General features: G+C 46.4%; 1 protein-coding gene across 1 annotated transcript in view; it reads right to left on the bottom strand.

Annotated features, from left to right (window-relative positions):
• LOC148481538 (alcohol dehydrogenase 1-like) overlaps window positions 1-27,393 on the bottom strand; it is a 207,057-nt gene that overhangs the window by 160,140 nt on the left and 19,524 nt on the right. Inside the window, exons 2-3 of the mRNA XM_088453272.1 lie at window positions 22,282-22,363; window positions 1,676-1,774 (exon numbers count right to left, since the gene is read on the bottom strand). Of these exons, the coding sequence (XP_088309398.1) occupies window positions 1,676-1,774; window positions 22,282-22,323 (141 nt within the window). The 5' untranslated portion in view covers window positions 22,324-22,363. The remainder of the gene's footprint in view (window positions 1-1,675; window positions 1,775-22,281; window positions 22,364-27,393) is intronic.

Raw genomic sequence — 27,393 nt, 5'->3', positions numbered from 1 at the left:
TTTAATTTTTATCACACTGGATAACGGCTGCCCTTGGCACAAATTTACATTCCACTGCCATAGCCCAACCACATTCACTACCATCTTTCACTGATTCACTATATCCAAAAACCCTTCAAGAGGAGCTAATTCCATGTAGTACATCTTCCTAAGTAAATCTTCTTAACCTTTGTAAGATGCTACCCACCCAGTATTGGAGGCATTGTGGTGACAGAGCCTGCCATATTATCTGGCATTAGCCAAACATATTTCATTTCTGTCTTTTTTTCATTTGTTCTGTGAACTTATGGGTCAAAAGGGTCCTGACCAACCACTAGTCTCCCTTCAGAAATTCCCCTGACTAGAGAGTAGTTCTAAATATGTAGAAGGCAAAGTAATATTGGCCACAAAAAAAAATTACAATCAGGGAAATATCCTACTCTATTACTGCTACAAAATTTAGCAGGCTCCACCACTAGAGTATCCTGGTGAGAACTGTAGTTGAGAATTAAACCCAGCTAAATGAGCTCTGTTAGCTTAGTATAATAATTAAGTGGTCCAAGACCTAAAGCAGTGTTTTTCAACCACTGTGCCGCAAACAGTTCCCAAGTGTGCCACTGGAGAAGCAGCACCGGAGGATGCCTGCAGTGAAGCTCCTAACCTCGGACCTGGGCAGTGCTGGGTTCTTCTGGGTGGCTCAGCTGCTTCCCGGGCTGTGACCAATGGAGACGCGACAGCGTGACATCATAGGTCATGCATGCCACGTCGCCGTCCTGCCCACACAGTGCTCACTGCTGAGCAGTGAGTGTAACAGCCTGCACCAACTTCCACGGCTGAGGGACAGGGAGTTCCTGTCTCTGCAATGGACAAGTGGGGACCAATGTAATATGTTTCTTCCTGTAGGGCCCAGTGTGATTGTTTTTTTTCTTAATGGGGGCCAATGTGTTTTATTTTTCTTTTCTATTGGGGCCAATGTGATTGTTTTCTTCTGCGGGGTCCAATGTATATGTCCCCCTCCCCCGTGTACCAATGTGTGTATTTTTCTATGTGGGGGAGCGATGCTGTGCCTTTGCAATTTTACATTCGTGTATGGAGTGCTGCCAGTTGAAAAAGGTTAAAAATCTCTGACCTAGACTCTTCAATACGTGCTATCACTGTTATTGACCAGGTTGATATTATGATGTTATTCTGATCAGGGGCGTAACCAGAGGTATGGGGGCCCCATAGCAAAATCAGTGGAGCCTCATAGGTTTACCTATGCCCCCCCCTTCCTCCAGCCTCACACTACTTACCTCCTGAGCCCGGCGCGCCGTTCCAACTCTCCTCACCGAAGCTGGGAGGCGTGGCTGTGGTCCGGGAAAGTCTTCATAGCCACGCCTCCTTCCAGCTTCTCTCAGTTAGAGACATATCAGAGGAGAGGGGCCTGCAGCACTGATGATCCGACCTGTGCAGCAAACTGATTCCTAGTGACAGGCTGAAGTGTGTCTGTGACTAAAAAGTAGTTTGCAGAAGGGATCATCAGCGACTTCTCTCCTTGAAATGCCGCTGAGATGAGCTGGGTGCAGGGTAGTTATGCACCTGATTCTGATGATTGTATATTGTGTGCTTACCCCTCCCTCCGTCACTTCTGTAACTTCTACCAAAAATCTAATACAAAGTAATAAAATAAAAAAGGACATAAATATAGAAAACTAACCTTAATCTGTGGGTAAGATTTCTTGTTCTTCTCACTGGAAGATCCAGCAAGCCCTCCATGTGACAGTCTTTCAAACACATATCGAAAACGGAAATGTCTCTGCATAGAAGATGTTATAAAAAAGTATAAATAGATATTGCAAATGATAAACAAATGAAAAACTTTTTCATTTAGGTTCTACGAATGTTCATGTTAATATATATAATTTATATTTTAGACTATTTTATTGAGTTCAGCTTTTAAAATAATCTATGAAGATACACAATAAAATACGTTGGTCCTACAGATGCAATATACTATAGATAGAATAGTATTAATTTAATGGCTTCCATATGCCCTTTTGCAATTTTTACTAAATCCGTTACTTTCTTCATCCTAGTCTATTCTTGTTGCCCTGCGGTGAGCAATTGTATACTATGCACCGAGCACAGTGGAGACATAGAGGGTGGTAAAATAAATAGATTAGAGGGTGGTAAAATAAATAGGCTCCCACAGAGCCTTAGGGCTTCATTCTGAGATTTTTGCCTCTACGCATCCCCGGAAAATCCCTAAAACTTGTACTTGCATTACAGTGTAAATGTGTAGTAGTGTGTACAATGTATTGGAAATGTATTGACAGTTCTGATTGATTGGTACTTTATATCTCTGTTCATTTTCTCTCTCTCCAAGGCTTAATACATCTCCCCCTAAGTACTGAAATCACTCCTATACAGACTATTCCAGGGACAGAGTCATAGAAATATGTTATGTACAGAACAGTAAGATCCAGTCCTGCATTTCTGAAATGTAAACATGAGGTCAATAAATGTTCACAAAGTATTATTATTATCATCATTATGTATTATAACACCACTAATTACGTAGAACTGTACAGAGAACACAGGCCCTGATTCAGAGCCGGACGCTCTGACAGAGCGCTTGCTCTGAATCAGGGCCGGTCTTTTTTTTTTTTTTTTAGAACGGCCTCCTGGTCGCTCGCAAAGCTGTGGGTGACCATCCACAGCTATAGCGAGCGGCCAGGAAGATGGTCGCGATGGTCAAGACCATCGCGACCATCGGGCTTGCGACGAGACCCTTGTGGTAGAGTCTCGTTGCCGCAAGCCCCAGAGAGCTTTTGGCTCTAACAGAACCGAAAGCTCTCCCACTGACATCACTTGTGATGTCAGTGGGGCCGACCCCAGACGGTAGGCGTTCTCATGGGAACGCCTCCGTCTGGTCAGCCACTCCCCCGGCCTGCCCACCAAAGGGGGCGTGCTGTCACTCAACATCGACAGCACGCCCCCTTTGGTACGAGACCCGGAGCGACGGATTGCCCGGCTATCCGGGTCTCGCGCATGCGCACGACGGAGCCGGCTCCGGCATGTGCATGCGCACTGGCCCACCATTGACCTGGTTGCGAGTGCACAGCGCTTGCAACCGGTTCTGAATCAGGCCCACTGTATAGAGAACACTGTACAGCACTGTGTAAGTAGTGGTGGTACCTGTCCCACTGGGGATTACAGTCGAAATTACCAGTATGTTTTTTGCATGTTGGAGGAAAACACATTGGAACCAAACTCATGGCTACCACAGTCCAATGTATCTCTCAGCACAGCCAAACATTGCATGCGGTGAAGTGGGTATTTCTGTGAAATGTGATCAGCCAGTTTGGTTTGGGCACACTTTATATAAAATGACTACAAATATTGCATAGATAAGCCAAAGCCAGGGTCACAATACAGATAACAGGATCCCCCCCCACAGGACGGTTTAGTCCTTTGCCTTGTTTGCCATAGCAAATGAACTCCATGCCAATTGTATGGGGTGATGTTCTAGTCATAGTAAAACTGTACAATGGTAGCCAGGAATAAAGATGCCAATTATACCTTCATATGCCAAATGAAGAGATGCAGTTCTTGAAACAGTCTGGGCCTGAATCAGAGGTGCACGCAGTTGTGACTGTAGCTGTCTACTGTCGCAGTCACGTGTGTCTCTTTATGGTAATTACGCCACTGATGACCTTCCTACTGAGACGCCCAATGGCAGCGGCGCCATTACATCTCTGTTGCTACATGGAAACTATGGCAGGTGCAGATTCTCTATCTGAACATGGTATCACATGACATGTGTCAGAGCCACTGCGTCTTTAGATGCAGCCGCTGTCTGGGACACTCCCGTGACTAGCTCGCCACACTTTGAATCCAATTTCATTCTGTATCTCCAAGCGCTGACCATCAGGACGCATGACAGTGTGACTCAGACACATGCACAGACATAAAACATTGGCTGCTTGTGTGCGACATCACCCCTGCATACACCCCTGAGTCAGGCCCTCTATCTTTTGTACATTTTTGGGTTTATTTGAGGATAAAAATATACAGCATAACAATGTACTAATATGTACTATACTATACATAGGAAATCTACAAACCATGACAGGGAAACTTTTGTTTTATGCTATGTTATTTACCATTGAATCTATCTGCTTTAGTTAACTAGTGTTGTAGTTTCTAAGGACCTTCTGCAGTTTCCTATCAATCATCGCACAGAAATTCAACAGTTCTCCAATGGAATAAACTTGGTCACTGTTGTGCTTCTCTTATTCAGGGCACACAAACATAAATCTACGGTCATAGATTTATCTATTTTAATTTTCCTCCAGTTCTAAATTTCAAAAAGATGTTGGTGCACAATGTATAATGGGTGGAATCCATGATTTACCGGCAGATGGGATGTCGGCGTTCAGAAGACCAACAGCGGCATCCCAATGTTAAGAGATCCCGATAGGGGTCGGTAACCCTCCCCCTCTTCCCACCCTAAACCTAATCATCCCCCCGGTGGTGCCTAACCCTAACCTTCCCCTTCCCGCACCCTAAATCTTACCCTCCCTGGGTGGTGCCTAACCCCTCTCCGCGCAGCCTAACCCTCCCTGGTCAGTGCCTAACCATAACCCACCCCAGCAGATCCCTAAACCTAACCCCCCCATCCCTTGCCTAACCCCAACCCGCATTCTTACCTTCGGGATGTGGACGATCTGGATGCTACGTCGGTATCTCGATCCCTTCGGGATGCCGGCGTCAGCATTCTGACGAGCGTTGGTATACTGACATCCAGCATCCTGTCCGCCGGCATCCTGACTGGATCTCGTGTGGGCTATCGAATCATCTAGTTTGGCTCTGAGAGAGGGGGCTAACTCTCCTATGGGGAGATGTATCAAGCCTTCTATAGAGGATGAGTGAAGAAGTTGCCAATAGCAACCAATCAGATTCTATCTTTCACTTTATAGAATGTACTTGAAAACGATAGATAGAAGCTGATTGGTTGCTACGGGTAACTTCTCCACTTGTCCTCTTTAGATGGTTTGATAGCCTTCCCTAGACTTTTAGTCAAAAGCTAATCAGTGTCAGATTATGGGGCAGATGTACTAAGCTCTGGAAAGTGATAAACTGGAGAAAGATAAACTACCAGCCAATCAGCTCCTAACTGTCATCTTACAGGCTATGGGCCTCATTTATGAACAAGTTTTATCATTCACAACAAGTGATATAACTCGTTGCGTATGATAAATGGTGCTCCAGCCAATCAGCTCCCAACTGTCTTCTGTTTGAAAAATGCCAGTTGGGAGCTGATTGGCTGGAGCACCATTTATCATATGCAGCAAGTTTTATCACTCATTGATAGAGGGGGCATGGCTTGGACGCTGAAGGAGAAGGAATCATGGCGTCGGAGCTCCGCTGTATCTGACTGCGGTGCCGCACCTCCCGCAGTGCTTTCCCGTTCCCCGGGTCAGTCCTGCGACTCATCTTTCATCAGAGCCCCCCGGGCAGATATACAACCTGCCGGACAGACTATCTAGCCTCCAGACGCGGTGCCCTGGGAACCCGCTGTAGCAGGGACGCCATCGCCGCAGCTCCGGTCTTCACTCCGGCAAGCTGCAATCAGACGCCGCTACCTCTCTCACCACCGGTCTCTACCCCCGCTACCCAGTCTGTCGGGACACGCGGGGACGCTGCTGGTTGGGTTCCCGCTTCATTACCACAGGTGAGAGACACATAAAGCAGGGAGAGCTCCCTGTGGAGAGGGGTGTTCCCGGCGCCATTTTTCAGCCTAACAAACTCAGACACTCCTGCTTTAGCATTAAGTGCTATCCTTCTTCTCTCACAGTGGCATTTGGGTACATTCCTTGCCTGAAAGTACTATAAATAAATGACACAACAGCCCTAGTGATCCTGATTAATGGACACCTAGAGAGCTCTGCATAAACCCTGGCATTACATTCTATAAAGCTGCGTTAGTGGCATCTTAAATACAGCAAAACTCCTAGTTCCAAGAGGAGTATAGGATTTAATATCAGATGGATCGTTCTGGCCCTTCTCAAAGGCAGCCCAAACAACAAAGAGCCCGTTCTGAGAAAAGGAGAACTGAAACCAACATGGCTGCTGCCTTTGAGGCACAGTACTCCACTACAGACATTGCTGCAGACCCTGCTATTTCTCAGCCTGGTTCTCCTGCGTCAGATCTTCAGGATAACCCTGTCACCTATGGGGAAGTGGTTAAAGCGATCCAGGAGGCTATGGGCCCTATTATGGACACTCATTCGGCTAAACTAATTCAAGCGGTCTCAGACATAAAATCTCAGATTAAACAAATATCTCACGAGAGTTTTGACCAATGAAAATAGACTGGGTGTCATGTTCCACGATGTGGAGGAGCTGAAAACTAATACAGCTTCTCTACAAAAATCGCATTACCAAGTATTAAGTAAACTTGACGATCTTGAAAATAGATCAAGAAGGAACAACCTTCACATCACTGGCCTGCTCGAAACCCTGAAAGGACAGAACTGACTCGATTCTTTATGTCAAGCTTACCGGAGCTACTGAATATAACAGATATTTGTTCTGATATGCTAGTGTTAAGGGCGCATAGAATTGGCCCAGTGCGTGAGTCTAAGGATTCTAGACCATGTGTTGTTATCCTCAGATGCTTGAACTTTCTCCATAAGGACGCCATTTGGAGTGCTTCACGTCGACATGGAGAACTTCAGTGGGAACGTTCTAAATTCTGCATATTTCAGGACTATTCTGCAGAGGTGACGCGAGCAAGGAAAGATTTCTCTCCTCTTTGTTCCTGTCTATACAAAGCCAATCGCAAATTTGCTCTGCTTTATCCTGCGAGGTTGCGGCTGTTCAATGGAGAATCTTTTAAGAACTTCACTTCGGTTGCTGATGCTGATCTCTTCATATCCGAGATGGCGTCGTCTTCTACACATGACCCGTGAATCTATTGGGTCAGCCACGTGAGCAGGGGTCAAAGTATAGTTTAGTTCACCTCACATTTTCTTCATGTAGTTGTCTTTGATTTCAAAATTAATACACAAAAGTTAATGTAGGGTGACTTTTCTCTCTGTTATCTGATTATTAGATGTTTCTATAAACTTTCTACCATATCTTTTCTATTGAGATTAGAATAAGATGTTCTGATAAGTGAAATGGTAATATTATATTGTGTTATGCTGTATGTTATTTAATTGTTTTCAAATGCCAGGGTGTGCCGAGGGCATTCATAAATTGCTTAAGTGATGTTACTGCGTTCTGATGTGCTGAAAGTTTGTCTATGTTCAAATTTTAGGGTACTTTACGACCCTTATAGTTTTTTGTTGGTTTCTCCCTTTTTTCTTAATTTTATTAACCCTCATGTGTCTTGTCCTGCTTATTTTATGATACGATTTATATGGTATTTTCGCTATATGATGATGTTAACGTGGTTCAGTGGTTACTACATATCTTTTGTATATCATTAAGACTAGTCTTGTATATGGTACCTGGAATTTGGGAGGGATCAATTCCCCGATAAAAAAGGAAAACGATCCTCCTTTATATGAATAATCTCAAACTGGATGTGGTTTTCCTGCAGGAGACGCATCTCCTCCCTCCTGAGGTAATTAAATTAAATATGCTGGGTTGGTCGGTTTTGGCCTCCTCCACATATACTTCGAAGGCTAGGGGGGTAGTCATTTTGGTGACTAAAATTCTCAATACAATTATTCATTCGACTACTACCGACCCACATGGCCGTTATATAATATTGCAGACGTATCAATCAACACTTCTAGATTTATGCTATGTAATCTACATGCTCCCAATTCACAGACCAAAAATTTTTTTTTACATATTCTCTCTAAACTACATATGTACTCACATATAATTTAGTGGCCTCAAATATATTAGACAGAAATACTATGACTACAAGATCCTCCCCGCAAAAAATTGGTGTTCCCTATATATGTGACCAGCTAGGATTGGTGGATGTGTGGAGAGCGTGTCACCCGGTGGAAAGGAATTTTGCATGCTTGTCTGCGGCTCATAGCACTCTTTCCCGCATTGATTATCTATTATTTTCCAACCACTTATTTTCCACGGTAATAAACTCTAAAATAGAACCAATACATATATAGGATCATGCTCTGTGCTGGATGCAGATATCAGGCACTACTGATAGAGGCCCTATCCGTCAGTGGCGTTTCCCATCTCACCTGTCTAGTTCCATTAATTTTCGTAATATGCTGGAGTCAGCGTGGAATGATTATAAACTTAATAACTCAGATTGTGAACATACTGATCCGCTCCTTTTTTGGCAGGTTTCTAAACCTGTGTTAAGGGGTGCTATTTTGTCATATTGCAAACATAGAGAAAAACAAATGGGATCTTAATCCTAATCCGATATGCAAACAGTCATATTATCTTCAAAAAACCCTGTTTGACAATGTTTTATCCTCAATGGAATCTAAATATACTTTCAATAAGGAATCAAGATACTATAGCCATGGGATTAAACCCAGTAGATTATTGTCTAACTTATTAAAAGGATATCACTCTCCTACACTTTTTAAAGCACTAAAAAAAATGACGGTAACTTAGTCAGATCTAATGCAGATATCACAGAAATTCTTAAGTAATTTTACTCTCAATTATATTCTGGTCCGGTCGTGGATGAGTCCAGGAGTACGGCTTTTTGGTCCAACATACATGTACCCGTTATGTCCGCAGATCAGGCTTCATCTTCGATAAAACCAGTAACCACAGATGAAATCACGGCAATAATCTTTTCTTTAAAACGCGATAAAGCCCCAGGTCCTGATGGCCTCTCCAATGATTATTTTAAGTTTCTCTCCTCAAAATTTCTGAAACCCTCACGGCGGTTTATAATTCTATTCTAATGGGCAATAGTCCCCCACAATATTAACTCTGCCACTATAAGAGTCTTGCTAAAGCCAGGTCGTGATCCAGAACTCCCCAGTTCATACCGTTCGATATCATTATTAAACAGGGACTATAAGATTCTCACGAAATTATTGGCAAAGAGATTTAGGGCCTGATTCAGAGCCGATCGTAAGCGGCCGCTCGTTCACTCCGAGCGATGTTTGCCCAACTGCGCATGCGTACGGATCATTATACGCATGCGCGAACCAGTCAGTGCGGCCGAAATTCATGTGCTCGCAAAATAGCGAATGCCTGATAATTTGAGTGACAGAGTGAGGCGTATGTGGGTGGTAACAGGGGAAGGTGCTTGAAAACGGGGAGTGGAGATCCGATCGCAGGCGTGCTTAAAGGTCAAAACGGGCGTTTTATGGGTGTGCATAATTAAAACAGCAGCGTCATTGACCACGTCACTGGGTTATTTTTTAGCCAGAACTGCTCGCAAAATTGTGGTAGCAAAAACCAACCACAAGAATAGCGAGCAGCTCATACCCTGTTCGATGTACTCGATTAATCTAATAAATAGCGGACATGACGTAGGATGTGAGCGGCCAGGGGGCGTAGTTTCCCAAAAACGACCGCAAGTTTTGTTCGCTCGTTCAGACCTAGAGGCGTGAACAGACCGCAAACAGCAAACGGTTCATTTGAATAGCCACCCCTATTTTCTGGACGAGCAAGCGCAAATAGCGACCGGCTCTGAATCAGGCCCTTAAATTGGTCTTGCCATCCATTATTCAAGCTGACCAAACTGGACTCATCCACGGCCGCCAGTGTGTTGCAAATATTAGGAAAGTAATATCAATTATGCAGTGGGTGGAGTCCGCCGGTTGTCGCGATGCCAATGTAATATTATAATTAGATACCGAAAAGGCGTTTGACTTAGTCACGTGGGACCACTTATTCGAGTCATTGCAGAGGTTTGGGGCGGAGTTCATCCAATTAATTGCTAATCTGTATTCGGACCCTATGACACAGGTGATGGGTAACAGATTTTTGTCCTCGCCATTTTATATAAAGAGGGGTACTCGCCAGGGTTGTCCATTGTCGCCCTTACTTTTTGCGTTGGCTTTGGAGCCAATCACTCTCCGAGAATCTTCGCTTTATACTGGTATTATGGTGGGGAGGGTGGAGGCTAACTTGGCGTTGTTTGCAGACGACATGCTCTTATTTATATCTAATCCTAGTGTATTTATTCCGGCAATTGTTTCTTTAATTGAGGATTTTGGAACGTTTGCTGCCTATAAAGTAAATTATACTAAGTCTGAAATGCTTCCTCTATCAGGAGATGTAACAGGGTTTGAGTTACACCCAATACTTTCCCCATTTCCAGTGGTCACAACTACTCTCACATACCTAGGAATTCAGATTCCTAAGTAATTTTACTCTCAATTATAATCTGGTCCGGTCGTGGATGAGTCCAGGAGAACGGCTGGTAAGGGATTTATACACGGCTAACTTTAAACCATTTCTAAGATATTGTCTGGATGGATAAATTTGCCTTTGTCTTTGTTAGGCAGAACCACTGTAATTAAAAGTATTGCCTTTGCTAAACTAGCATATTTATTGCAGATGCTTCCCTTGAGCCTCACAAAGAAAGATGCCTCTCATGTAGATTCAATATTTTCAAAATTTCTATGGAGTAATAGAAAACCGAGAATAGCTTACTCTAAGATGCAGTTGCCTCGTTCTACCTGACTTACAATCATTTAGTAGGGCATCACATTTCAGATATATTTTGGATTGGTTTTGGTGTAGATCTATATTTGTAAATTTGGATCTAGAAGTAGAACTATTTACCCCTTTCTCCCCGGGGGTGCTACTTCACTCACCCAAGAAAGACATTCCAGCACAGTTATTTTCTAGTACTTTATTTTTTAATACATATCATTCCTGGAGGTACACTAATATTAAATTGCAAAGGAACCCTTGTTCTTCCAGGTTTACGACCTTTTGGGGAAATCCAGCCTTCATGCCGGGTCTGCAAAATGATATATATAAGAGATGGAAGGAGGCTGGAATAGTATCAATCCGAGATGTTTTTGATCCAGGGGGGGTCTTGATGTCTTTTTCTAAATTAAAAACTAAATTTAAGTTAGTGGACAGACACTTCTTCATGTACTTGCAGATTAGACATTTCATTAACTCTGTGCCCAAACGTTGAGACACCTGACCCTATGCAGACTATTTTTTCTTTTTCTCGTACCAGTCTTTACAGACTTAAACATTATAATTTATATCTTAGATCGTCTCGGTATGGAAAAATTTTGGAAAACACTCTTAAAAGATGGTCAGATGATATTGCTGATATCTCAGACTTAGAAATTTTATTAGATCATAATTCAATTGTATTTAAATATTTACATACTGCAGGAAACACATTTTAAAACAATGCACAGAGCATATATTTCACAGGCTCAGAGAGCACATACAGTTCCAGACGAAACTGGCAAATGCCCAAAGTGTAGAATGCAGGGAGCTACATTCTTTCACAACTTTCGGCAATGTGGGAAGATAGCAATATTTTGGCATAAAATTATTAACTATATTAATCAGATATTCAATTTAAATTTATCTAGAGACCCAACAGCATGTCTGTTGGTAAACTTGTCGGTATAGGACCTAGGTGTATTGGGAAAAGAGATTATTCCTGTCATAACCGTTATTCTCACTGTTGCAAAAAAGTTGATATTGAAATATTGGATCAAGAGGTCCACTCCCTCTCTGGCTGAGCTGAAAAATATTCTTCTCCGCATCATTTATTTTGAAAGACGAGCTACCATCTCGGATATAGAAAAGGGCGTAACCAGATTCCATAAAAAATGGGAACATTATATTGCAGCCCTAGATATCAGTCCAAACACATATATACAAATTATTTGAACCCACCGCCTGGTCCTACACAGACAATTGGCCCCTCCTGTTTCATAATCAGAGATATATAGATGTTCTCATGCTTAAAATTTAAAGAGTGATCAACTGTTCACGTTTTCTTTCTTTTTTTTTTTTTCAAGGAAGTAGGAAGTATACCATATGTACGTGGCTATGAAATGTCCCCCCCCCTCTTGTGTGTTCCTAAATATGACCCCCTTTTTTGGGGTGTTGGTTTTATTTGTATTTTTGCCTTAATTTTCCTGCTGTATTATTTTGCAAAAGAATATCTGTTTTTTGATGCTGCATTTTATGTAACAAATATTCATTCAAGTTCTGGCAACTTTATGTAAAATGTATCATTCTATATTTTGCTAAACTTTTCTTTGAAAAAACGTAATAAAATGTTTTTGAAAAAAAAAAAACTTGTTGATAAATGAGGCCCATAGGCTGTAAGATGACAGTTAGGAGCTGAGTGGCTGGTAGTTTATCTCTCCAATTTAGCATAACAAAGCCACCAAGTGACAGTTATTCTTAGGGTCTATCATGGCCAGTTCACTGTCACCACTAGCTTAATTAGTCCATGATAGAGCAAGCCCCGCTGATGGGTGTTCTCTAACTCCATGAAATCTGTCTATGTTGTTTTATGACATTACCATTTAAGTCCTATTTGCCCCTTTGATCTCCCACTTCTCCTTTATGTATTTCATAAATTAAAATAATTCTAACTACAGATATCTACATACACTGTGGCTTCAGTGGCACTAAACAGCCCCCTTGGCATTCCAGGTCCCGGGCAAGTTCTCACTCAAAATGTGCATTTTATGTGCATAAATAAAACAATTGAGAGCAAAAAAAAATACTCTGTTAGACTGCACTGATCAATCTGTAGGGCGACATTTGTACATCTGTGGGCGGAATTCAATTCTTTATAGCCGCTATCGCGCCCGACGGAGCTATTAAATTCTTGCTCCTGTCGGGCACGATGAGCTGCCAGCGCTACATTTCAGCTCGCAGCCCCTGGGGGAGGAGAGCTAAAATGTGCAAAAAGTGACGTCACTTTTCGCGATCGCGCCCAGCACTTTGGTCGGGTTTAGCTGCTTTACGCGGCTAAACCCGACCTCTATGGGCGCGATCAGCACGAAAATCTTGGACAATTGTATAGCGGCCCGCGATCTCCTGTCACTTTAGACGGGAGAAGCTGGCCGCGAATACAATTGAATTCCGCCCTTTGTGTGTGAGTCTGAACTGTACACAGAGTGCTAAGATGCAGTGGTCACAGCTTTATCTCACGCCAAGTTCAGTTGTGCCTCATCTGCAAATTTGTACGTGTTTGAAACTAATTCCTGAGTTAAATTTGCAGCCCAGTATCTCTGGTTCACTGTGAGTGGTGTTTTGCTGCATCTGTGATGCGAATAAGATGCAACAGTGAAAGAAAAACCTGAACACTGCACCTCACCAGTCGTCTCCTGCCGTATAGTTGCTAGGTGTATAAGAACACATCTGTTTAATTGACACTACAATAAGGGGCTGATTCAGCATTGCATGTATGTGCAATGCCGAAGGCAGAGTCCTGATTATCGGGAATCTGCGCGTGTGCAGAATCCGTTCTGTGAGTGTGCAGAACAGGTCCTGCGTGATTGCATGCAGCCCATTCTATGCCTCTGCCTGATTGACAGGCAGAGGCATTTAAGGGGCGGTGTGGGGGCAGGGACAGCCGGCATTCCTGGAAACCGGGTGTGACCGGATGGCTTCCAGCCCAGACTCCTGATCACAGGTTGGGGTCTCGATGCCCACTTGACCTTGGGGTATCAGGGATTCCCGCTTACCATCAATCACCATCTGTCACTGATCCCACCCACTGCGTCGTGGGCGTAACAATGCTGCCACCACCAAACTGTTTGAGACCGCTTCTTAGGTACACTCAGGCTCCTACCTCGGCACCTGGAACCGCTTCTGCTGCGTATGCGTTTGACTAACGGCGGCCACACAATCCTGATTGGGGTCGGCTGATTCCTCCTGATCCCTCGCAATGGACCAGGTCTGCACGGTAGCTTGCAGAGGGCTTTAACTTGGAGACGCGGAGCTCTTACCCAGAACAGCCGGAGAAATGAATAGCGTTTGGCGCAATTCTGTTGGTCGCAGGATTGAGATACAATTGAAGTCAGGCAAGATGTTTATTGCTCAAAGTCTTAAAAAAGACTCAACCTTCCGAATGAAGGGGTACATTAGCATACAGAAATCTTATCAATCAGCAGTTCTTCTCACCAAAGAATTTACAGGGTTGTACAATTTTTACCAGGCACAAAGCCTTCTTTTATGCTACTCCACTACACATTACCACAGGGGCTAAGTCCGCCCTGGGTTCCTCTTAGTCAATTGTGCCATCTCACAAAACAAATAAAAACATTTTACATTTCACAGAAATTAAGTTCATTACCAACCAAGATCATTTGGCTTTCCTAAAACACACAAACTTAGCATAGACTGTCTCTCAAATGGTAAATATAACAATTCACAGGAACTGATAAATTGCATTCATTCTTTGATACATTTATCGCACGGTGTCAAAATATCTATGTAGAATAACCAGGGATAGTATTCGCTTTCATCTTCCTGCAATGTGCAGGGAATAGTGAAAAACAAACAATTTTCCACAGAAGTGCAGACACACAAGACACAATCTCAGGGACATATCAAAAGAAGATTTGGCCATTTGACTCTCTTCACGCCTCCACAGAGAAAGCTTCCATCCTGGTCTCACCTGGAATGCACTATAAAGAAAGCTTTGTTACATAAAGGGTTTGACCACTACCATAGGTCAGGATAATTAACATATCACTTCCTACGTCAGGAGGGCAATCCCCATTACAATAATATACTATTAAACCATATAGTGCATAGCCTATTAAATATACTTTGCTTCATGCACTAATTCATTGCAGATCAGCTGCAGTGCATTACAGCGATACATATATATTTTAATACAGTTTATTATAAACCATGAACAGTGTGCTTTTAAAATGTGTCCTCACTGGTACTTTAGCTGTGTCAGCGCTGGTCGCAGTGGGAGCTGGCTCTCCCTGTCCCCCCGCGTGCAGCCACCCTCTACCCACACTCCCCCAGTGCAGTGGGTCTCGGCCGCGGCATATAAAACATTAAAAACACACTTATTAACACTCAGCGCGTAGCGCAGAGTACACATTTACAATGGACGCCTGGTGCCTTTTGTCCTATTAATAATGGCACCGCAGCACGGGGGTTAACCCCTTTAGTGCAGCGGCCGCCATTATACACATGGGGCCGGCCTCCGGCCACACCAGGGGAATTTCCGTCCCATTTTCCGGGAGTGGCAAGGCCACAGGCTGCCTCCACAGATGCAGTTTCCTGGCCTGGCAAGCTGGCCAGCCTGAGTAAGCTGAGGCTCACTCAGCTGGCAGGCGGCCAAGCAGCGTCCATCTTGGTCGCAGTGCTAGAATTGCAAATGCAGCAGGGGTGTCACGTCTGAGGGATGGAACAGGCATGGGAGGCTTGGGTGGTTTGAGCCAGGACTTCCTCATGTATTGCTGTGAGGAGGTAGAGGAGCTGTACAGGCCCGACATCAAGGGGGGACTGCTGGGACTGGAGTCCCGGGCCCGGGTAGAAAAAGGGTCCCGCCCTCTCTCGGTACCGCCGCTACTAACCGTGCTCGCTGCCCGCTGTGCTGCAAAGCCTGCAAGATTTTTTTTTTTGGATGGAGTGAGACCCGGCGGCTGGCGCACGTGACGTCGTCGTCACGTCATGCCACTGATAGAGAGAGAAGCAGCGGCTGAGGAGGAACAGGCATCAAGTAAGTGACTGTGGGGCTGGGGCTGGCTATCTGGGGCTGTCTGTCTGGGTCAGAAGCAGGCTGACTGGGGCTGGCTGTCTGGGACAGGGGCTGGCTACCTGGGGCAGGGGATGACTGTCTCGTGCAGACTGGCTGGGGCTGGCTATATGGGTCAGAGGCTGGCTGTATGGGGCAGAAGCTGGTTAGCTGAGGCTGGCTATCTGGTGCAGAGGCTGGCTTTATGAGGCAGGGGCTTGCTATCTGAGGCAGAGACTGACTGGCTGAGGCAGGCTATCTGGGGCAGAGGCTGGGTGTATGGGGCATGGGCTGGCTATCTGTAGCAGAGGCTGGCTGTATGGGGCAGATCATGGGTATTTGGGGCAGAGGCTGTCTGTATGGGGCAGGGGCTGGCTATCTGGGGCTGGCAGTCTGGGGCAGGGGCTGGCTGGCTCTGGACGGGGCTTGGCAGGCTATCTGGGGCTGGCTGCCTAGAGAAGAGGCTGGCTGGCTGGGGCTGGCTGTTGGGGATGGGACTGCCCGGCTGGGGCTGGACTGGTGACAACAGTCAGACAGAAGGCTGAGCAGAAGAGACAGAAGGGGGCCAGAGGTTTCAAATTGAAAAGGAAGCCAAAAGACTGTGCTGCCTTCAATGATAGACAGAAAACTCTTAATTATCAATGGCATATATCATTATTAATACCCTATTGAAAATACTAATACCTACACATAATTGCTGCTTTTCAAAAAAAAGGGGGGTCCTGGCTATTTTATCAGTCCCGCGCCCCACAATTTCTGATGGCAGCCCTGGAGCTGCAGAATGGGTCCTGCTAAGACGCACGCAAGCCCTTGAATGCCTCTGCCTGATTGACAGGCAGAGGCATATAAGGGGCAGTGCAGGGCCAATTGGCGTTCCTGGAAACGGGGCATGTCCGCCCCATTTTTTGGGAGTGGCCAGCCCAGGGACTGCATCGCAGTGTTGGGATCACAACTGCAGCACGGGATGTCATACACCTCCTGCTGCATTGCATTATTGCAAGAATCGCAATAGCAAAGCTGCATGCGTGCAGCTTTGCAATTGCGATCCTTGCTGAATCAGGCCCTGGCACCGTTCAGATACAGAATACCTGGCAACAGAGCCTAGTCTGGAAATGGAATTTATAGGGGAGGATGCCCTAGGGATTGGATGCTGCAATTAGCTGGTCTGGGAGCAGTGCTCTGAGTGGAGAAAGAGCGTCAGGTGACAGAGTCCAACATGGCTATGCCCATATTGTTGTTTAGGAGGGAACACTGGCGTGCAAACTGTGTGCCATTATGCTGGGAAAACATGCTGTGAGCAAGAGGCTGCAGAGAGCCATCTCCATGCTCAGTAACAGGATACTGAGCAGACGGGACTGGAGTAGCACAGACAGTGCGCGGACCTCTGTGCTATCCTGAGATAGACTCCTTGAGAAAGGCCAACGGGCTGAAACGCGTTGGTGACATCTGCACCCATCAAACCAACTACCATTCTGAACTCTCACTGCCTAAACCACTCGCCAGCCCGCGACCACCAGCGGCACATGGATCGACGTCCAGGCACCCGCCCACCCGCCACCGACGGCCATGGCACACACACCGGACACCCGCATCTCTCACCATCGGCTGTGCCCCCCGCTACCTGTGCAGCACACGCGGCCCAGACAACATCACCGCATGTTCACTCCCCACCAGGCTTGCTAGGTCGAGTAAAGCACGGACAGCCGGAGCACTACACATGCCGCAGTGACAACCATCATACGCGGATTGCGGCGCACCTGCACAAGGGCAACCGCACACAGCCACAGGACAAATCCCTGCCCTGCAGCCACGGGCACGTGGAAGATCCGCGTCAGCCAAATAGACACTTTGGCCCCAACTGGAACTTGAGAGAGCCGCTCCCTGCCATGGACCTCTGGCACCTACCGGTAGGTAAGCATCGCCCCTCCTCACCAGTGCGGGACGCCACAACTGGGGACAACCCCCAACCACCACAACCAGGGCATCCCAGTTCTCAAGTCTGTAGACCAAAGGTCCAGCAGGGGAACATGCAGTAGTAAGGACCGCATGTCAAGGAGCCCCCTGAAACTGTGGACTGCACCTGCTCATCCCCCCCACCACCACTTTGGGCAACTACATGCCCCCACAAACAATCCAGAGACGCAACGATTCCCGAGGAGCACTGTGCCTCCAATCAAAAGAAGGAACTATTACCTACACATTTAAACACAAATAAATTCTGTCACCTTCACGCACCAACCCAGCCTACTGTGTGTTCTTTTATCCCACACCACAATCCACACCCACTCCCTCCAACTCCCCCTTCTCTCTCCTTCCCCTCCCTGACCATACACACACAACCCAGGAGCGCATGTAATGTAAGAAAGGGGTTTTAATAGTTTGGAGCGTGACAAGGGGGTGTCATACACCTCCTGCTGCATTTGCATATTAGCGAGGACTGAATTACAAAGCTGCCTGCGTGCAATTCTGTCCTAAGCTGGATCAGCCCCTAAGTACCTTACACTGTACAGATGTTGGTTAATATTATGGGGCCTATGCAGAGTTGCACACATGTCAACCTTAATTACATATCATCTTTTTACTGAAAATATTTTTTTACAAAAAATGTAAATTAAAATGCAGGGGGGGGGGGGGGAGGACAAAAGGCGAGAAGGCAGAAGGGGGTTAGGGTAGGGAAGTATGACAATACATCCGAACACGACACCATCACAGATTATTGAAGTGTAATTCAGTTAATTAGCCGGCAGAAGTTATACAGATGATATCAAGAAAACAATTATACAGTCAAACTCAATTCACCACACACAAGAGGCTGCTAGAGATAATTCACAGGAGGTCTTGGGACTATAACCCGTGAGACATAGCTGGAGGAGCATTATGAAAGGACAGCCATCGGGACTAAGTGGAAGAGAAGAGAGTAGCCTTATTGTTAACTATGCTAGAAATAAATTCAATTTGGTAGAGGTTGCAGAGGGACGCAGCAGGGATCCGTTTAGATGCTATGCGGCATTTTTTCTGCATTCAAGATGTGCCAAATAAGTTTCTGTGTTGGATTTGAAACAGTAGCAATAAGTCTGGGTAAGAGAGAGTAGGTTGGGGAGGCGGGCATGGCCACATTAGTAATCTGGAGTATAAATCAATGAACCTTTGCCCAAATAGGAGCTAATTTTGGGCACTTCCAGAATATGTGAAGCTGGGTACCCTCCTCCCCGCCAGCAAAGTTCTGAATATGAAGGAAATATTTTATGCAAACATCCAATGTAATAGCTTACCTGCAGACCTATTTTATTCTTCCATAAAGCTTAAACAAGTATTTCACTGTAAACAGACCTCTACTGTATTATCTTGTGAACTCTGCCTATCTGACACGTGTCCCCCCTGTAACAGATATTGAGAATAAGGCTAGTAAACTAAATAGAATAAAATCAATTGGAATAATCCAAAATTACGATTCAATCTACATTCAATTCAAATGTAACCATATAACACATCTTACCACTCTCAGTGATCGCGCTCAGCTACAAAAATTGTGGGTCCCAGGAACCCCTCACTTTAAAAAAATGAGGTCCTACTCCACTCTTTCTTGGTCCCATTACATATTATGCTTTTGAGCTCCCCATATAGCATCAGACCACCCCACATGTCCTACACATACACCGTGTGAAGTCACGCTCACATTTTACAATACGGAATGCTTATAATTGCTCATACATTGCTTTGATCTCATGTAGCCAACAGTGCTGGAGCAGGTAGCAGTTGGTATAGAGGGGGTTAAATGCAAGAAGCAGTTGGAGAGGAGCTGGGGATAGAGGGGGGTAAGGGCAGGCATTGCTGGGAGTAGGGAGTGGGTAAGTGCAGACAGCAGTTGGGACAGTGCTAGGAGCAGGTAACAGTTGGGGTAGAGACAGGCAGCAGTTGGGGTAGAGATGGGGGTTGAGGCAGGGAGCAGTTGGTGCAGGGAGGGGATACAGGGGTGTAAGGGCATGTGGAAGTTGTGGTAGGAAGGGGGGATAAGTGGGGATGTAGCTATGAGGTCTCCATACCAACATCAGAATCCCGGCAAGGCACCTAAGATAGGCATCGAAATACCGACTCCTATCTTAATCCTGACGCCGGAACTCCAGCCCGAATGAGGTGAGTCCACAGCGCCCTTAGCGTTAGCCGGGGGGGGCGTGGGGGGAAGAGATTTAGGGAGTCTAGCGGGGTCAGGATTAACCCCCCCCCACGAGGGTTAGGTTTAGGGTGCGGTAACGGGGGTTTAGGGTTAGGCACCCCCGAGGGAGGTTAGGCACCATCCCTCGGGAGAGTTAGGTTTAGGATGCGGTAACGGGGAGTTAGGGTTAGGCACCCCCAGGGGGAGGTTAGGGTTAGGAACCACTAAGGGAGGGTTAGAGGGGGAGAGGGGTAAGGATAGAGTTAGGGACTTCATACCCATCCTGGTGTGTGTATGTAGCAGTTGGGACAGTACTGGAGGGGGTTAGGGGCAGGCTGTGCTGGGGGTAGGGAGGGAGTTAGGGGCAGGCAGTGCTGGGTATGGGGATAAGGGTGGCTAGCTAGGGCAGTACTGGGGGGAAAGGAGGGGGTAGAAGCAGGCAGTGTTGGGGGTAGGGCAGGGATAAGGGTAGATAGCAGTTGAGCAGTACTGTGGAGAAAGAGGGGGTTAGGGGCACGCAGTGCTTGGGATAGGGTGGGGATAAAGGTAGATAGCTGGGGCAGTACTAGGGGGTAAGGAGGGGGTTAGGGGCAGGCAAGTGTTGGAGGTATGAAGGTGCTGAATGATTATGAACACTAAGTGAAAGTCCTGTGGGACTACCTTTCCGTATCCCGAGTGCCTGCCACATTGATTGCAGTGTTAGTCTTCGCGGCACTCCCAGCCCCCACCCTGTTTGCATTATTAGCTGAACCCGCACCACAAGTCACCCCCGTCTGCATTCCCTGCCACCCACTATCCTCTTATTAAACACTTACTGTACATTGCTCCAGGTCAGAGAATGCAGGAATGTGCACCGTCTTCTTCTATACAGCTCCTCAAATTGCCGCCTGTATATGCCAGAGCCGCCTTCATGCCGGGTGCCGGGTCTGCCAGGGTGCTTGGGTCAACTTCCGTGCGGGACCGCCTGTCCAGGGTGCAGGGCTGCCTTCCGCGCACTACTCTGAAGCCGTCTGTCCCGGTAGCGCTAAGCGCTGGCCGGGTCCTGCCCTGCAGCTTCTGCATTTAGGAAGAGCGCCAAAGGGCTGGCTCCTCCATATTAATAGTCCTCACTGCCACTGGGCCAGGGAGATATCAATAATTTAACAAGCATCCAATCCCAGCGGAGTGCGACCCCAGCGACCCACCCATCCTGAAAAAATTAGATCCCGGTGCTATTTTTCTGGTAAAATATGTGTTATAGCGCGTGTTTGCGATCACTGACTCTGACACTGACTCTATCACACATATAGCGATATTTTACACTATCTGGCCGATTCTGACGCATTGGAACGACAGATCGTGTAAAATATGCCGAAATCGTCCCAACTCACGATCACAATGCGATGCGTGTCCCCACTGGTCGCACATCGCATCTTCAGATCTGCCGTGCAGTAGAGATCTGACATTCTAGGACACGATGCACTGTGCTAGTCTGGATGCATGAGAGATCGTTTGAAGATTGGACACCAAATCGTGTGCAAATCGTGTGGAGATCATGTGCAGAGCTGCCGGGGAGAGTTTCAAGGGAAATCGTAAACAAATCGTATACATTGGCTGATCATGGGCAGATCGGTATGTGTGTGGGCACCTTGAGTCTATTTCAATACAACCTAATTAATTTGGATTACAGTATATTCTTACATTTATTTAGAATTGTCATTTGGTCATGTATCTTACAGTTCCTTACACTTCTCAATGCCACCATTACTCTAGTCAAACGTAGGGCCTGATTCACGACAGTTCGCAATTCTGCTTATACGCACGCAACGCAGTTGCTACTATCAGCTGTGCTATTTAAATGTTTGCATTCACATTGTGAACGCATCCTAACATAAGTACGCACACTTCCCCTTACTCACATCCGTATACTAGAGGAACATAGCAAAACAATCAGTAACATCGAGTAACATCGGACCCATAAGCACACTTGCACAACTCCTGACCTTACTCAGAAATTGCTAACAGCCTTGCACGCTATCAGTACTATGGCTGCTTATGGCCACACAGTGTATAATTTATGCACGTCCCTGCAACGGCGCTGCAACGCACTGGCACGCCTGTGTTCACCCGACACCCCCCCCCACCCACAAACAGCAGTTCCTGTCAATCACTCTGCTCTGGGTCTGTGTAGCCTCTGCAAACGCAATTCTCTTTGCAATTGCTAGTTCGCGCATGCACACTGTGATGCATACGCAGAGCGCAAAAATCCACCGATAGCGTGCGTCTTTGCAACTGCGATCCATGATGAATCAGGCCCTTACTGTACAAGTAGCCACTTCCCAGACACAGGAGGATTCTCAGTGTTAACATGACTCAGTTGGCAAGATTTGTTTTTTTTTTAACTTTGAGAAAATAAAAGACAAATATAAACCATTGTTTATGTAGGAAATATAGCAAGAGAAAATAATAAAATGGGTTTTACTGCACTCTAATAAATAGGAAAAGTCCCTTTCATAATGCTTACCGGCTCGAAAAGGTGTCTCATGTGGTATGATTTGGTCGTCATATACAGTCATTTGGTCTGCTGTGAAATAGTCTGCCAGCACCTACATAAGACGAAGGAGATCAAATGTTTTACTACATTGCCAATTCTACAAAGCAATCATTGGTTGACATATTAGCAGTTACCACATAAACACTTGTACATATGTGATCTATTTGTGGTAAAAGTATCCTTCTGTCTCTTGGTGCAAAGATTACATTATTACTTGGAAACTTGAGTTTCAAAACAAAATAGAGAATATCTTGTCCATTAATGCATATTTTTTGCCTTCATTAAATTAAAGCATATGAACATTCATGTTTTTATATGGGTGAAAACCGTGAACTGTGAAAGAGAAGGAGGAGGGGGGTGAAAATTCTGTGAAACAGCCTATACTGCAGAGTTCTCACTAGTAACAAACCAGTAGAAACATAGCCAGGGGCTAACATTGGGGGGAATTCAATTCAGTGCGAGAAGCTATTCAATACACCGTTTGTTTGGGCGGGCCAAGGATTTCTTCTTGCACCCCCCTGGGGATGCGAGGAGAAATCCGACCAAAGTGCCGGGTACACAGCTGTTTTTCTGCATAGCGCGGCACTAACAGCTACGCACCCAGCACTTTGGTCAGAGAATGCCGGTTACTGCGCCTTAACACCCTTGTTAAGGCGCGAGAACCGGCATTCTCCGACCACACAGCTCACTGAATTGAATAGCTCCCATTGAGCAGCTTAAGGCAGCTGTCTAACAAGCATGCGGCCAGTGAGGAATCAGACAGCATCTTAATATCAATAAGAGTAATGTGGGTGGGTGGGGGCTAGTGATGATGGTAAGGGTGTGGTTTAGAAGTGTTCTTTATGTAATTGGTTAGGTTTGTATAGGCTAATAATGTAATGATTACACATCTCCTGGGCCATACTGCTAAGATGCATCCGTTTGTAGAAGTACAGTAGTCATCACCACTATCAGTGCACACTTTCACCAGACTATCTTTGATGCAAGAGATAGATCTGAAATCAGACAGATCTCTGAGTACTCTCAACTCTGAATAGTCTGCAATATCATCTACACCCCCATGAAATGTCCTCAGAATGTTTATCTTGTGTGATCACCCCATTGCCGCTCATTTACACCAATTCAGCTGAGAGTAAAATTCCAATGAGATGTGTCTGAAATGCTCATAGATACTCGTAATATACTGTTTACACGATGACACTTACTTTACTTCAGGTAACATGGTGACAATTGTATATAGGGGTCAATACAATTAGGTGCGAGTATGTTTCATGAAACTCGAAGACTTTGCACAAATGCGCGCACTAGATAATTTTTCCAATCCAATTAACATTGCCTATTCACGGTACTCACTGTGCGGGTTTGCGAATTGTCAACCAAATGTGATGTGAGAGAAGTGCATGAAAAAGAGGGAAGATCTTCCTGGACCCCAAAAAAGTGGCAATTTCATTAGCAAAATTATACAGAAGGCTATTAGTGGGCATAAGAACAGTATTGTAGGTATTTAAACTGTGTTAAATGGCTGATTTGTGCATTATTTTATATATAAAAAGCAAACTTTTTTTGTTTATTTTTATACGGGTATAACATCTGCCATTATATAGATCATTTGCTAAACAAATCTTCTGTACTCACATAAAGACAGGACACATCAAATATAGTGATATGATAAATAAGGCCCCATCCAGTACTCCAGCATTCTATTGCTATATATAAAAATGGCACCCTTTTTCATTCAATTATAATAAGTCAGTTGTGCTTTTAATGTCATACTTCTTGAGAAACGTGTATTGTAAGAATTTTATAGAAATAAATGAGTTGCTGGGAAAGATTTTTACTTTGCCCTTAGAATGTAAGCTCTCATAAGCAGGGACCTCTTCCCTCATGTGCTTCTCTTTACATTTTCTTCTACTCTCTACTCCCCATTAGGGCACCTATCACGGGACCGCCAACTCCCGGCAGCTTATTGTGAGTGCTTTAATCACTATTTCAGCAATGTATTTAAGTTGTGTCCTTGTCCTGCACTGTAATGTACTGTAAGTTACTTGTTTCTTGTTCACTTATTAGTTCTATGTACTATGTAAGGCGCTGCGGAACACTTGTGGCGCCATATAAATAAAGGATAATAATAATAATAATAACTGTCTGGTCTGCTCTCTCTAAGGGAACATTTCCATATACATGTACATAGAGGGAGGAGCCATAGAGTACGGAACCTCCCCAGTCTCCATCTCATAATGGAATTGAGTTTTAGTGATAACCTTAGCGAAGGAGGGGGGAGGACTACAAATGCTGAACGATGGTGGCTCTAGTGGATATAAGAATATGGCCGAGGACCTATCAATTAGACCCTATATGTATCTCTGCCTGTCCCCATGTGTGCCTCTGCCCCAACCCCCATATGTATCTCTGCCTGCCCCTCATGCGTACCTCTGCCCCAACCCCTATATGTATCTCTGCCTGCCCCCATGTGTGCCTCTGCCCCAACCCCCATATGTATCTCTGCCTGCCCCTCATGTGTACCTCTGACCCAACCCCTATATGTATCTCGGCCTGCCCCGAATGTGAGCCTCTGCCCCAACCCCTATATGTATCTCTGCCTGCCCCTCATGTGTGCTTCAGCCCCAACCCCTATATGTATCTCTGCCTGCCCCTCATGTGTGCTTCTGCCCCAACCCCTATATGTATCTCTGCCTGCCCCCCATGTGTGCTTCTGCCCCAACCCCTATATGTATTTCTGCCTGACCCCCATGTGTGCCTCTGCCCCAACCCCTATATGTATCTCTGCCTGCCCCCCATGTGTGCTTCTGCCCCAACCCCTATATGTATCTCTGCCTGCCCTTTCATGTGTGCTTCTGCCCCAACTCCTATATGTATCTCTGCCTGCCCCTCATGTGTGCCTCTGCCCCAACCCCTAAATGTTTCTCTCTGCCTGCCCCTCATGTGTGCCTCTGCCCCAAACCCTATATGTTTCTCTACCTGCCCCCATGTGTGCCTCTGCCCCAACCCCTATATGTATCTCTGCCTGCCTCCATGTGTGCTTCTGCCCCAACCCCTATATGTATCTCTGCCTGCCCCCATGTGTGCCTCTGCCCCAACCCCTATATGTATCTCTGCCTGCCCCCATGTGTGCCTCTGCCCAAACCCCTATATGTATCTCTGCCTGCCCCTCATGTGTACCTCTGCCCCAACCCCTATATGTATCTCTGCCTGCCCCCATGTGTGCTTCTGCCCCAAACCCTATATGTATCTCTGGCTGCCCCTCATGTGTGCCTCTGCCCCAACCCTATATGTATCTCTGCCTGCCCCCCATGTGTGCCTCTGCCCCAACCCCTATATGTATCTCTGCCTGCCCCCCATGTGTGCCTCTGCCCCAACCCATATATGTATCTCTGCCTGCCCATGTGTGCTTCTGCCTCAACCCCTATATGTATCTCTGCCTGCCCCCATGTGTGCTTCTGCCCCAACCCCTATATGTATTTCTGCCTGACCCCCATGTGTGCCTCTGCCCCAACCCCTATATGTATCTCTGCCTGCCCCCCATGTGTGCCTCTGCCCCAACCCCTATATGTATCTCTGCCTGCCCTTTCATGTGTGCTTCTGCCCCAACTCCTATATGTATCTCTGTCTGCCCATGTGTGCCTCTGCCCCAACCCCTATATGTGTATCTCTGCCTGCCCCTCATGTGTGCCTCTGCCCCAAACCCCATATGTTTCTCTACCTGCCCCCCATGTGTGCCTCTGCCCCAACCCCTATATGTATCTCTGCCTGCCTCCATGTGTGCTTCAGCCCCAACCCCTATATGTATCTCTGCCTGCCCCCCATGTGTGCCTCTGCCCCAACCCCTATATGTATCTCTGCCTGCCCCCATGTGTGCCTCTGCCCCAACCCCCATATGTATCTCTGCCTGCCCCTCATGTGTACCTCTGCCCCAACCCCTATATGTATCTCTGCCTGCCCCCATGTGTGCTTCTGCCCCAAACCCTATATGTATCTCTGCCTGCCCCTCATGTGTGCCTCTGCCCCAACCCCTATATGTATCTCTGCCTGCCCCCATGTGTGCCTCTGCCCCAACCCCTATATGCATCTCTGCCTGCCCCCCATGTGTGCCTCTGCCCCAACCCCTATATGTATCTCTTCCTGCCCAGGTGTGCTTCTGCCTCAACCCCTATATGTATCTCTGCCTGCCCCCATGTGTGCTTCTGCCCCAACCCCTATATGTATCTCTGCCTGCCCCCATGTGTACCTCTGCCCCAAACCCTATATGTGTATCTCTGCCTGCCCCTCATGTGTGCCTCTGCCCCAAACCCTATATGTATCTCTACCTGCCCCCATGTGTGCCTCTGCCCCAACCCCTATATGTATCTCTGCCTGCCCCCATGTGTGCTTCTGCCCCAACCCCTATATGTATCTCTGCCTGCCCCTCATGTGTACCTCTGCCCCAACCCCTATATGTATCTCTGCCTGCCCCCATGTGTGCTTCTGCCCCAACCCCTATATGTATCTCTGCCTGCCCCTCATGTGTGCCTCTGCCCCAACCCCTATATGTATCTCTGACTGCCCCCCATGTGTGCCTCTGCCCCAACCCCTATATGTATCTCTGCCTGCCCCCCATGTGTGCCTCTGCCCCAACCCCTATATGTATCTCTGCCTGCCCCCCATGTGTGCTTCTGCCTCAACCCCTATATGTATCTCTGCCTGCCCCCATGTGTGTGTGCTTCTGCCCCAACCCCTATATGTATCTCTGCCTGCCCTTTCATGTGTGCTTCTGCCCCAACTCCTATATGTATCTCTGCCTGCCCCTCATGTGTGCCTCTGCCCCAACCCCTATATGTATCTCTGTCTGCCCCTCATGTGTGCCTCTGCCCCAACCCCTATATGTATCTCTGCCTGCCCCCATGTGTGCCTCTGCCCCAACCCCTATATATGTATCTCTGCCTGCCCCCCATGTGTACCTCTGCCTAAACCCCTATATGTATCTCTCCCTGCCCCTCATGTGTACCTCTGCCTAAACCCCTATATGTATCTCTGCCTGCCCCCCATGTGTACCTCTGCCTAAACCCCTGTATGTATCTCTGCTTG

The sequence above is a fragment of the Taudactylus pleione genome, unplaced genomic scaffold (assembly GCF_031769625.1).
Source record: "Taudactylus pleione unplaced genomic scaffold, aTauple2 ptg000574l, whole genome shotgun sequence".
NCBI lineage: Eukaryota > Metazoa > Chordata > Amphibia > Anura > Myobatrachidae > Taudactylus > Taudactylus pleione.
The sequence above is the reverse complement of the archived record's forward strand: the minus strand, read 5'-3'. Positions and strand labels throughout refer to the sequence as shown.